Raw genomic sequence first — 13,518 nt, 5'->3', positions numbered from 1 at the left:
CGGGTCTGATTTCAGTATCCTTTTCCTGCAAGCTAAAGGATCGCTCACTTCTTTGTTTGTTGGTGCAATTATTGCCGCGCATAACGTATTGCTTAAAAAGCCGTACGCGCCAGGCTTGCTCAACAAAAAGAGTAGCAGTCCAAGTCAAAGATGATCTTGTGTGGTCCACGTAGCATTAAAATCTACCATGATTCTCTACTGAGGTGACTTTATGCGGATAACCTTGTGTGGGTTGGGTTACTTTCTAGTGGTGGAAGATGGCGCACAATCAGTAATAAACCAGTCCCGGATATCAAGCAAAGAAATACAATAATATATATATATATATATATATATATATATATTAAAAATAATAATAATAATAATAAAACCCTCCGTAGCTCGGCATTTCCATTAGCTCACTCATTGCCATTTGAAACTTTTGTGGTACCAGGAGGCAGCGTCGACATCAGAAAAAGCGGTTTGCCGATGATTGAATTATGATCACCAGGTCTTTTGGGTGGAGAATAGCTATTAGGAGTTGTTCGACAACGACATGATCTCGACGGCTTTACGCGGCAGCGATGATGCCCGATTACTATTCTCGATGGCGACGTCGGCCGCTTCAGCCCTGTGGAGGGTGGGAACCGGGAGGGCAATCTCAAACCATGTCGTTCAGAGGACGCAATACAAGTCTCTGGGCTGGAATATCTCTGCATTCCCGGTTTGACTTGGCTTCTCAATGGAAGCCTTTAAATGGGGGCAAGGTAGCTATCAAAGAAGAGGGGAAGAAATGAATATTCTCTTCATGCACGAGTGGGTTGGTGTGGGGCCCATCTTACACCCAGGAGTGGTGGGACCTCTATTGAATTTAGCATAGAATAAAGTGAGCATATGGGGTTAGGTATTCCTGGGAATGGTTTTAATACACACAAGTTGATGGAATAAAGAAACGGCGCAACTTTTTGAAGCTCTGACCTATGGACCTTTGAATGGGCTGGTAATAGATCAGAAGCAATTAAACTTTCAAATGACGCCTTTGGAACTGTGGAGGAATCATATAGTAAGCAAGTATACAGGCTTTCATTAGATCCACATTTTCTGTCCTTTTATGAGTTGAATATGGAAGGAGCGATTAGATCATCCAATCCCTCTGCTTTAACATGATGCACCACCTAGCTGAGAAACAAACCGGCCAGCTCACTTCATTGGCAGTCCCACCTGAGAACATGTTCCGAAAATATGGTATCATCTACTGCTGGATGTGCAAACCTTGCTTCGAATCCATTCATATGATGAACTGATGAAACGTCACGTGCTTGTTGATCAAATATAATTAATTGGACTGTAATGAAGGTGGCCCTTTTTTTTCTTTTTTCCTGCTACATACCACACAAAACAGCAGTGTTTTCAAAAATCTAGGAGGACAAGATAAACCAATTACTCCACTCAAGGCATCCCCTAACCTTATTTTATGCTGATTTGATGGACTTTGTTTTGGTACTGAAGTTAGAGGATTAAGGACTAAGGTTGGACTCGCTATCAGCATAATGAGCATGGACATGGCTTCTTGTTGCATTTGTTGCTCTCAGTTCGAACCCTCTTTTTTGTGGCCGCTTCCTGCTGGCTGGGTATATACCAAACCATCATTTATGTGTGCCTCGAAGAAGATTTGGAGTCCGAGTAATAGACCCAAAAGGTGACCAATTACATGTAGTTACTTGGCATTCGTTTATTAACTTGGACTAGTTTTTGAACTATCATGGACGCCACATCATCTGAGTGGAGGTTTATATTTGAGTTGGAGTGACTTTTTATGGTACTTGGTGGCAGTACATGATTGGTGCACGTGCATCCTGTACGGGCCTCACGTGCAAGGTGATTACAGGCAGGACCGGCAAGGTTAATTGGGACACAACTCAACATTTTTCTCACCAAGAATGTCTTGATGATTTTGGTTTCGCAATTTTGACAGATGCCCATTGAATCTGAGATTACCAAAAGCTCTCAAAATCTATAAATAATGCTTTTGTATACAACATTTTCAGATGCACATGGTTGTTGGTTTGATTAATTGACTTCTGGTTCAATTAAGTTTCTTATTTGGTTGACTCCAATTTGGTATTGGTTCTAAAATCATCTAAATAACGGGAGGTATAGTCCTTCTGTCCCAAAAATAGTAGCTATGTTATAGTTCTAATTAATAATTTACCAAAAAAGAAAAACATTTTTCTTCTTTAAGATACTTGACCAGCACACAATAACATTCAACTGCCCACTCTATATTCAGGGTGAGCTTGAACTCAGAATTTAAACTCTATTTTCAGTTATGTGCAGTTAGGCTTGGATAACGGCTAGTCTTTGAAGAGTGGATAGGGTTTGACTCAAAGATCAGGTTAGGCACTCAACAACATGCCTTTACCCCTTTCACCAAGATTTATTTGCCAGGGATGTTTCTCTTGGAATTACCGCACGAAGTTATTTGTGTGTTTCGCTGCGCATGTGATCCCAGAGAGAAGGGGGACGGTCGCCAGAACTTGCAAGCAGTTGGCTCAGTAATTACACATCTTTTAGTTAAAAACAGACCGGCTTAGGATCGGATCTTGACAAGTGTAATCCCTCACGATTTTATCGTAAATGCGCATAGGAATTTTCTTAAAGTGAAACAATGCCCAATTTATCAATAACTAACATCTACCGTAGCTCCAAATTAAGTTTCTTGTATGTTTGTATCTGCATCTATGCAGATTTTGCAAAAGGGAACCTCACATATCATCTTCAACTAAAGGTTTCATGATTGTCTTAAACTAAATTTTAATTGTTTCTTGTATGATTGGCCTCCAGCCTGTTCGGATGGATGTTCATGCCGCATCGGCCTTTGAAAGTCTTCTCATTATGGTGGACCACATCACTTGCAAGAAAAAAGAACCACAAAGTTGCAACTTGGTAAGATTTTTTTCTCCACAGTCAATCCTAGCAAATTGGGTTCGCAATTAGCAAGATAGACGACATTCTCCCACATCCTGTCTTCAAAATGCTTTTCTGAGAATTGGTTCTCATCATGGTGGACCTCCTGATTTGCAAGCAACAACCACAAAGCTTCGACTTGGTAAGATGTCTCCATCATCATTTCTGTACACTCGGACCATGCCGTCTCGATCCAAATAATCTCTCTCTATATATAGAGCCACAAATATTAGACATGCCCTCTTCTAAATCATTTCCTTTCTATTTCATTAGCATTTGTTTGACTCTTCTTTCTCCCCTCTCACACACTAGCTTTAACGCGTCCACCAAAGAGCTAATTTTACCTCATTCTGATCGTCACAACCAAAATTTTAAAAAAAAAAAAAAAAAAAAAATTTGCTTACTAGAGTTTTGAAGTTCTTGGTATTGACGAAACATGGACCTATTTGTCAAGATCTTCATCCTCCTCCGGTCAATCTGTCAAGCCGATATGATCTCACTCTATTCAGCGTCCACACCACATAGATATGTGGTCGAGACCGGTGCCAAAGAACAAATTGTACCCCTAGAGATCACCGATCACACAACTAGAATTCTAAATAAACAAACAGCCAAGGAATAAATTGTACGCATGTAAGCACACACACCCACGCTCCAGTATCGATTAGTATGTCCGTATTTTAAATAAATATATAACATCGTTGCCAAAAAGGTAACTTTGCAACAATCTCCGCTCCATCATCGCTCGTATTCCTAAATCTTCACTTTCCTCTCTAATGATTAACATGCTAAAAAGAGCCTACAATCAATAATAAATATCTTCAACATAACGCGTCTTGATTCGATTCGTGTATAAATTGCTAGATAAGCAGCAGATTGCATCAAGCCAGCTACATAACCGAATAGACTTAGCTCGTTCAACAAGGCTAGAACAAACAAGAGGACTCCCTCAAATTCCGGGGCAGAAGGTGCCAGTTGAGACAATTCACGTGGCGGAGCTGACACAATTATCAGCTGAGAGATTTTCTATCCAATTCATCTCGCAAATCGATCCACACCATATCAAATTATATATATATATTCTTTATTTATCAACCCATAGATTTTTAAAAAGGGTTATTTAGCACCAACACCACCCACCATGGAAGCATCGTAACCCAGCAGCTTTCTTGTAACACCCGATGCACGCACAAATACTGACATCAAGACCCGGACAAGCACTCACCTTTCCCAAATCCCGAATTAATTAATCCCAACACCCTCCGGGACAGTTAATTATACACCCAAGAGATAGATTCCCTCCATTCTTTATCTCCTTTTTTTTAATGATAGCTCGTTTAATTTACTCTTTAATCATGTGAGGGGGAGAGAGGGAAGGAGTTGGCATGTGTGAGAGTGCGTGTGCCGAAAGAAGGAGACGGTGGGGCGCAATCGGGGAAGTCGCAGTCGATTTGACTCCACAATCAGAGGGGGGTGGGCCGGCCGCCCGCCGGCCATCGCAATTTCCCAATTTAGTGGTGGGTCCACGGTGTTCCCCTCGGTGAGCCCACCCCCATCCCATCCTGACAGCCACCTGATCCCGATTGGACAGCTGTGGCGTGACTCCCCTCCACTTTGTGGGGCCCCAATCTCTCCCTATCAATGATCCGTAACCTCACCACTCCCTCGGATAATAATTGCAGGTATTTATTTATGTGTGCTGATTTGATGTGTATATAAATTATATTTTTTTTTTAAAAAAAAGAGAGAGAGATATAGAGCGCGCGCCAATCATCCCAACCATTTTCTGACATAATTTTACCGCAGAAGCATATAACCGTACCGTACTATGCTCAGGTTCCACTGCCGCGAACCAGCGAAAAAAACTTTTTAGTTTTTTTAAATAAAAAAACAGCTCTTCTTCTTTTATTTAGAAAATAAGGCAGATGGTAGATACACATGATAATATTCCAAGGAAGCTAACAAAAACCAAAATTAACTTAACAAAAGGAAATAAAAATAAAAATACAAAAAAAAAAAAAGGAGTGAAAGAAGGGGGAGAGATGGGGTCCGGGGCGAGCCCCGAGCCGGGGCTGACCCAGATTCAGCGCACCGCAGCATCATCAATTACCCTGAACCGGTGGACCCACCTGGGGTCACCAGCGTAGGAGAGAGAGAGAAAGAGAAGGGAAGGAGCATCATCGGACGGCTGCCCTTGCCGCGTTCCGATGGAGACCGTGGGTTGGTCAGCGGGCCGCGGAGAGGGCGTCGGGGTTGGTCAGCGGGCCACGGAGAGGGCGTCGCCGGTGGCGACGCGCCAGGCGGAGGTGGCGATGAGCGGGCGCGTGTGCCACCCGAGGGTCAAGCATCCGTCCTTCTCCTCCACGCGATAGCCATCGCCGCCAGCGAAGAGGGCCAGGAGCATGCTGGCTTGTTTGAACGCATTGGACCCCAGATGGACCGGCTCGAACCCGGCCCGGGTCATCCGGCCACGCCACTGGCCCAATGTCTCGTGTCGCTCCGTCCGCTCCGCCCCCTCGCAAGCCACCACGTTACAAATCTGCCGCCCGAGGTAGACCTCCGACATCACCCGGTCCTGCTGCCCCCCGCCAGCGGCCACCTCCGCCGCCGCCGCGGTGCACCCGCCCTCCAGCGAGTCGAACATGGTTGAGTAATAGTGCAGCGCCTCCGTGAACCGCTCCAGGAAGGAGCCCGCGTTGTGATTCGCCTCCTGCTCGACCACCGTCACGATCCTCGGCCGGACCGCCCGGACAGTGCCCAAAACCTTCTCCAGCGCGCCCGGCCGGGCTAGAAGACGGTGGAGCTCCAAAACCGAATTGACGGCCACAGCCTCCGGCTCCTCGTCTCCACCGTTGTTCCCGCCGCCGGTGGCCTCGGCCCCCAGCATGCCTGGTTCGAGGTCCGCAAGGCTGTTGGCAACGTAGCCACGGTACTGGAAGTCGACGTGGATGGTTTCAGCGAACTGGGCGAGCTTCCAGCCAACCTGCTGGAGGGCGTCGGTGTTGTCGGGCTGGGGAGGGCCGATGCCGGTGAGCCGGAACGACGGCGGACCGCCGGGCCGGAGGGCAAGGGCTTGCATCAGTGCCGGCCACTGCATCCCCTGCTTCATCCCGAAGTCAATAACGTGAACTCGGCGGCAGCCGGCGAAGGCCTCGAGGATGGCCTGGTTGGCGGTGAAGTGGGCAAACTTGAGGTAGGGGCAGCTCTCGTAGAAGTGCATCTGGAGCATATCGGAGAAGGCGGAGTCGAGGGAGCAGTCCTGCTGGGGGTGAACGCGGTAGATGCGGCGGGCCAAAGCCTCGGCGAAGAAACCAGCCACCTTGCGCATCGCGCCGCCCTGGGAGGTGGCGAGCACCGAGATCTGCTTCACCAGCGCGTCCGCCGCTTTGAGGTTCTCCTCCTGCACCGCCTCCGCGCAGGCCATCAGCGTGTGGACCAGCCGGATCCCGGCTTCCTGCGAGTCTACAACCACCACCGGCAGCGCCCCCGCTGCCGGCCCCGCAACCATCGACGACACCTCCGTCGCGGAAGGCATCGACGATCCCATCCCTCCTACTCCTACTACTCCAATACCTCCTGCTCGAGACGAAGACGAGGAAGAGGATGAGGTCCTCATCCGCTTGCGATCCCGTGCGTTCAGCTCCACCGGCGGCTCCGGTCCGTACACGATGCGGCCGGGGGCGGCGGTGACGGCGGAGGGGATGGGCTTGAGATCGTACTCCGACTGGCGCCGTGGGGTTGGCAAGTCGACGGTGGTCACAGTAGAGCACTCCGCCGGATCGAGAATGGAGGCCGGAGCTACAGCGGCGGGGACCGGCGGCAGATCGAGGTGGTTACTTTGGTGGTTTGGAATCGAGGCGGAGGGGAGGGGAGGAGGCGGGGTGTTGAGCTCGGAGAGCATGCTCTCGAGCCAGGTGGAGAGGTCGGAAGGGTTATAGTGGACGGTGTCGGAGGCGAGGTGGGAGAGGAAGGCGTCGTCCTGAGCGGCGCTGCTGCCCATGGCCATCTCGAGCTGCTCGAGCTTCAGGGCGACGTCCGCCATGTCCGAGGACCGGACCTTGTACCCGAGCGCGGCCAAGAGCTCATCCACTCCACCGTCCTGCTCCTCCATCGCCGTCATCTTGCCCTTGCCGCTCGACAGCATCTCCGCCGCCGGATACCCTCCAACTCCGCCGCCGCTCTCCTGATGCTCTCTCTTCATCGTTCCCCTATTCTGGCTTCCAATCGAAATCTATGGTTTATGGATCTCGGGGGCAAGGGGGGATCTGGGATTAATGGAGGAGAAGGGGAGACCCGTGAAGGCGGCGCGGCCTCCAACAACCGCCTCGGAGAATAACAGTAAATCGGAGGGAAAGAGGAGTGGTGATGGAAGCGGGGGAAGAGGGGGATTCGGAGCTATATTGGTGGAATAGGGGGAACAGAAGGGGGAATATGGTGGGGGCATCAATTGATCAGAGAGGCATCTCCGCCAAATCTCACTCTCTCCCTCGTCTCTCTCTCTCTCTCTCTCTCTCTGTATGTACGTTCTTTCAGTAGAACTTCAGCACCCACATTAGAAATCATCGGCCAATATAAATCATAAGATTAAACAACCAAATAGTTAAGATATATTTAAAAATTATTAAAAAAATAGAATAGAGGGAACCGATGAAGGAATCGGAGGGGCGAGAGGGGGGTGGGGAGGAGTCGTACCACCACCGCAACTTTTTTTTCTTTTTTCTTTTTCCCTCTCTTTATCAAAACGGACGTCTTAGCTCCTCTAAGCACCCAAAAACATTTAATAATTCCCAGATTTTTGCCTTTTTAAAACTGAATCGGAGCGTTACACCTGGACCTCAACAATCGCGTAGCACACTGATCTCTTCGTACGACTCCTGATGGCGGAGCCACCACTCATCACCATCGCGTGTTCCGTTGACACGTATATGGGAAGAATAAAATACTGGAGTAAATTTCCTACTTGGTGAGAAATTTACACGCTGGAAGGACAAGAAAGGTTTTTGGTGAGGGTGGAGCAGGGGTAAGTAAGAAAGCAGCGCTATTACACCGTGGCACGGAGTGCAGAGGATGGTAGGGAGTGGGGACGGCAAGGCTGCCCCCACGCACGAGGGACGGGGCCCCGTCGCTGTCCACCTCCATACTGAATGTGGCGTGGGGCCCATGCCCACCAGCAGCAGCGCCACTTCCACGACACCACCGCCTCAAACCGGGCCCCACCGGCTGAACAGGCAGCAGAGGTGGGATCCAGGTCACGGGCTGGCCTGGACGGGCCGGGTCCCGCTCCCCGACGCCGTGTCATCCCAGGACCCTACCCGTTGCGGCCGGCTGGTGACGGCATCACGAAACGGCCTCGCCATCCCTTCCCAAACAAAAGTCGCATCATCCTAACTTCCTTCCCTCTTTTTATTTTTATTTTATTCCCCCGCCGCCGCCACCCCTTCCTTTCTCTTTGTCAATTTATTTAGTTATCCTCTCTCTATGTTTTCAATTTTTTTAAAAAAAACTAACTTTAGTCGATTTTCTTGATTTACTTAATCGATTAATTTGATATATTTTAAAGATTTTTTTTGTGAAGGCCGTCCGTCTCGATCCCCTGCGATCCGGATGGGTTGACGTCGGGGCAGACCCACTGCCAACAAATGCGAGGCCCCAGCAGTGACAGATCCACGGCGCCATCCGCATGTGATCCTCCCACGTGTCCAGATTCCGTTGACAGGTGGTCCCCATCCCTATCCCGCCTCCCGATGCAGGCCGTTGGGAAAGCCCCCCCTTCCGTTCCTTCCCACGCTACCCCTCTCTTTCCTCCCGTTCCTTCCCTTCCTCTTATCTGCTCCACCCTTTTCTTCCTGTCTTTATGCCCCCCGGTCATCTCCTTCACAACATTTCTATAAACAAGGGAAGTTGCCATGATCGAATACTCATCCAACTATTTTGGTGATCTGATACAAATAAAGCTGTTAATCTCACTTGAAAATATATATTAAAAAAAAAAATTATGCAAGTGTGTTTCCTCTTCATTTGGAGCTAAAGTGGATATAGTTACAAGTTTTATTCATGCATCGTATACAACCATAATTGTGTCACGTGGACTCTGAGCTATATATATATACTACAGGAAATACACCATCCCAAGCTAATGCATAGCCGTGTTGCTGCACGATTCAACTTTTCTAAGTTAATCTTCTGATTATTGTATATTATATTTATCTCTGATTATTATTGTATACTTATATTCATGAATATGAATAAAAAAATTAAAAAATTTTGTAAATAATTATATATGAGGTGTTGGAAATAAGCATCTCGAGCAGGTGGGCTTGGCTTTCGGTGCAATCACCCCCGGCGCCACCTCTTGGAGGCTTGCGAGTCCACCGCCTCTCTCTCCCATGTCTCGATTCCTCCACCATTATTTACGATGACCGTAACGTCAAACGAGCTCGTAAAGGCTCCCTTCGAACTTATCCTAGCGGTACCATTCTATAATACTACTTCCCTTTTACCGCTTCGATCGTAGTAGGAACACCTATCATTAGACCATGGGAGAAACGAACACGTGATGCAGAAGCAGTGGATCAGAACGGATTAACTTCCCGGTGACGATAACGACAGAGATAAGGATTAACAAAATGGGACAGGTGATTGATGCAAAGGCCTCTAGGGGCACCGAGGGATTTTTCTTATTAGTCTACGATGGTGAATAAAAGATAAAGAATGTTGGGAAAAATAGATGTGCGGCCATCGACTGAAGCAACCACAGGGAAAAGTTGACCACCTCCTCATGTGTACCACCTTCTCTCAATATCCGCCGGCCTCCAGCTTATATTATTTTTCTATGGCCTATTTGTACGTTTTATATTTAACATTTGATGGGGACTTTTAGACTATTTGCTCTGGTGGGCTGGGATGGTAACATGGTCCAACCGGTTGGTTGCGCCACAAAGGCTATTGGGGTACGCCCTTGGTGGTCACTACATGACGTCCGCCCCAATAAATTAAAGCTTGATAGATTATTGTGATCTCCAACGATATAGCTTTATATTTTTTTTTATATGGAGGAAAATGAAGCAATCAGTGGCTATCGAAGATGGAATTGTAGATTCGTGGCTACCAAATTTTAACTAAGTCCGGCGGACGATTTCGCTTTCTATGCCTCAAGGTCTGGAGAGTAATTTAAATTAGACAACAGGGTGGTTAACATGGATTTCAAAGATATGCCAATGTATTGCTGAATTTTGATATGCATATATTAATATTCTAACATGTAACTTTCTCCATGACAGCAACCAGCATGATCTTACTGAATTAGTGAGCAATGGAAAAGTTATTGATGGATGACGTAATTTTCTTTTTAAGGGATTTGTATGTCGATACAGGATTTATATCTGAAATTATCATCTGATGTGCCTTAGTGGAGGATTTATTACCGTTGAAAAATCTAAGGTGATTGTGATGTTTTTCTAGTTGACCGTTTAATTTATTTATTCCCATGTTCAAACAGATTTATCATAATGATCCATTTTGACCACGAACATCGGTTGGGATGCGTTCACGAACAAGCATGCATGTATTAAGCTACGATGATCGTATAAGCTAAGTTACTTGTACAAACAAAAACAATTGGAGTCCAACGCGGCAATGAGTGTGTATATATATATATATATAGTTTTAACAAGCACTAGACACTGTAACTCCACCTTTCATCCATAGATGTCATCTGTTCCTACCTCACATGTTTGCATTTTCTTTCCAAATAAGAAAAGGAATTATAAGAAACAATATAACAATCTTTTGTTAACCCCAAAATTTATCAATTCCCGTCAAGAAACTATTTGTCTTCCAACTGAAATTGTTAAGGATGGAACCCTCTCACTTCTTTGCATGGCCTTTTATTTCCGATATAGCTTGCTTGCTTGAATGAGATCAAATTAATTATGTTATTGTTATAATTGATGTGTCATATATAGAATTACCGAAAAATATGTATCTAAATCACATTGTTGATTTTAATTCAAATTTATTTGGTATTCCTCGTGGGCTTTGTTACGGTCAAGAGTCAAAAGATCGGATGGCTGGATTGACTCCACGCTCACATACGTGAGATATTGTTCGCTTTAATTGTGGCCATCTTCCTCATGATTTTGCCCTTTAAAATACACCTCGCATGAGAAAAAATATTTCAATCTATATAACCCATATTCTTTCATGACTCACAACCAATATAAGACTAAAGATGCCATCTTTCTACAACATTAAACCCTTCAGTCAAGAAGGGTATGTGTGCGTGGGCAAGAGGCATTTCCACAAACAACACCAATATTGTAATCAAGTATCAAGGGATCGGATGGTTGGGTTGACTCTGCACCCACATACGTGAAGTATTATCCGTTTTGACTCGGACTATCTTTAGACTTCAATAGATCTTGATCATTTGGAGCCTTATAGTTTGTCTTTTAAAAAATGTCTCACAAGAGAAAAAAAAATTCAATTCATATAAGTCGTACTCCTTCCTGACTCATAATAAATATAAAACTAAAAGTACCATCCCCCTTACAATAAAGCCTATATAACTGTTGCGGCCAATCGCCTCGTCGCCCGATCGCCGGGAAGCGTGCACCTGCAAAAGGAAGTCCGCACTGACCGGAGGCGGCTCCGGCGGGGACCCTCCGACGGTCAAGTCAGAGAGGTGACTGGGCAACAGTGAAATGCAGACAAAGAGCTCTGAGAAAGAGAGAGGGAGAGAGAGAGAGGAGCGAGCCTGCATATGTGGGAGAGACGGGCGGATCGATCCCTTGCACTGTTGCCCTCCCCGGTTTATATAGTGGAGCACGGTATGGCGCCGTCATTAATGGCGCGGACAAGTGAGGAACTGTCAACTCACTGTAGACTGTCAGAGCCACCGTGAAAACGTCATGTCGCCGTGTAGCCGTCTAATCGCCAGGGTTGACCCGGCCCCGGGCGGGACAATGCCCCTAGGTAACTGTGTCGCATGTCCGTGTCAGAGCTGACAACGTCTGGCGGCTGTACGGCGGTTGGAGGAGCCGACCGACCCAACGTCGGTAGCCAGCGAAGTGGTGTCGGGCCCCTCCATTGGTCGGCGAGCGTTATGTAAGTCGTCCATCGAACCTCGGGGTTCGGTCGGTCGGGATGGATACGCCCGACATATCCCCAGTCGGCGATGGGCCGTTGGATGGACGGTTATTAGTCGCTGATGGTTCCCGTCAGTCGGTCGACCGACGATCGGTCGGCCTTTCGGCCAGTCAGAGTCGTCCAATCGGGGGCGGTCGGGCCCTCCGACAGTCGGTCGGGCCCTCCGGCAGTCGGTCGGTCAGCGGGTATCCCCCAACAGTTGCCCCCCTCCACTCCTGAGTCGGACGGTAAGGTGACGACTAGGAGTGGATTTGTCGTATGCGAAGATCCGACCGTACCGCCGGTAGGTACGGTGTCAGGCGCCACATAAATGCTGCGAGGCTCACTAGCGTCCGACGTCCAGTCGGCATCAGACGTCTCGTCCCATCAGCGTCAGGAGTCAGTCGGCGCCGGACATCCCGACGTCCCGCCGTGTCGGACGTCCCGCTGGTGTCGGCGATAAAACCGGCGCCAGGTGTCATGTCCCATCGGGAAGTGGAACCGTCATTCCCGCCGCCCCCTCGGGAACACCAAACGTCGCGTCCCGTCGGGAACACCAACCGCCGCGCCCCTTCGCGCCATGTGGCGTGCGGCCATTGGTTCGCGTTCGGTGGCGCGGATGGGGGTGACGTGGCGCGATCTGAAGGGTGGTGCGTCGAAGCGTCGGACCGTCGAACGGCCCTGATGATGCCACGCGGCGAAATCTGGGGAGCCTTCGTCGGTCGTGCCTGCATCTCGACCGTTGGGGGGCACTATATATACAAAGTCACCCCCCACACGATTTTTACCGTTCTCATTCTTACAGTCGAGACTCTGCCGCTTGAGCCTCCGCTCTAGGTACTTCTCCGCTCCGCCCCCCATTGGCGATTTCTCCCTTCCAAGGGCTAGAGAAACTTTCCTCCTTCTTTCTCCTCTCCTCGCCATTTCCTTGAACTCATGGCCAGGACGTCCCCACGAGGTAGTCGGTCGGGTGAACCGACCGAAGACACTCGGTCGTCCCCGGAGGTGGAGGCTTCTTCACTTTCGGGGCCGAACGTCGATCGGCTCAGGGAGCAGTACTGCATCTCGGAGCAGTTTCGGCTGTTCGCCCCTGGCGCCGATGGTCGGGTCAATAGCCCGCCCGAGGGCCAGGTGGCGTTCTATCTGGAGGATCTCCGGGCCGGCCTTAGATTCCCGGTTCCGGAGTTCGTCCGGAACATTCTGGACTATTACGGGCTGTGCCCGGCACAACTTGCGCCGAACTCAGTTCGACTGATAGTCAGCTTCGCCCTCCTGTGTCGGCTTTTGCCGATCGAACCTCGGATCTCTCTCTTCCGAGTTTTCTTTATCCTCCGACCCCACCCTAAAGCCCGAGGGTGGTGGTACTTCATTCCTCGGAAAGGGCTCTCTTTTATTACTGGTCTTCCGACATCCATTCACGGATGGAAGAACCAGTTCTTCTTTGTG

The 13,518-nt window shown here is 48.5% G+C and overlaps 1 protein-coding gene across 1 annotated transcript; it reads right to left on the bottom strand.

Annotated features, from left to right (window-relative positions):
• Positions 1–4,989: 4,989 nt before the first annotated feature.
• Positions 4,990–7,519, bottom strand: LOC105041307 (DELLA protein SLN1). Its single transcript, XM_073254188.1, has one exon. It carries the CDS (start codon positions 7,145–7,147, stop codon positions 5,204–5,206), a length of 1,944 nt encoding a protein of 647 aa, XP_073110289.1. The 5' UTR covers positions 7,148–7,519; the 3' UTR covers positions 4,990–5,203.
• Positions 7,520–13,518: the final 5,999 nt, after the last annotated feature.

Source organism: Elaeis guineensis, chromosome 3 (genome assembly GCF_000442705.2).
Source record: "Elaeis guineensis isolate ETL-2024a chromosome 3, EG11, whole genome shotgun sequence".
In the NCBI taxonomy this organism is placed as follows: Eukaryota; Viridiplantae; Streptophyta; class Magnoliopsida; order Arecales; family Arecaceae; genus Elaeis; species Elaeis guineensis.
This window is presented reverse-complemented; position numbering and strand designations above follow the sequence as displayed.

Excerpts from the sequence above, each read along its gene's own strand:
- LOC105041307 (XM_073254188.1), bottom strand. The coding sequence starts at position 7,147 with ATGAAGAGAGAGCATCAGGAGAGCGGCGGCGGAGTTGGAGGGTATCCG.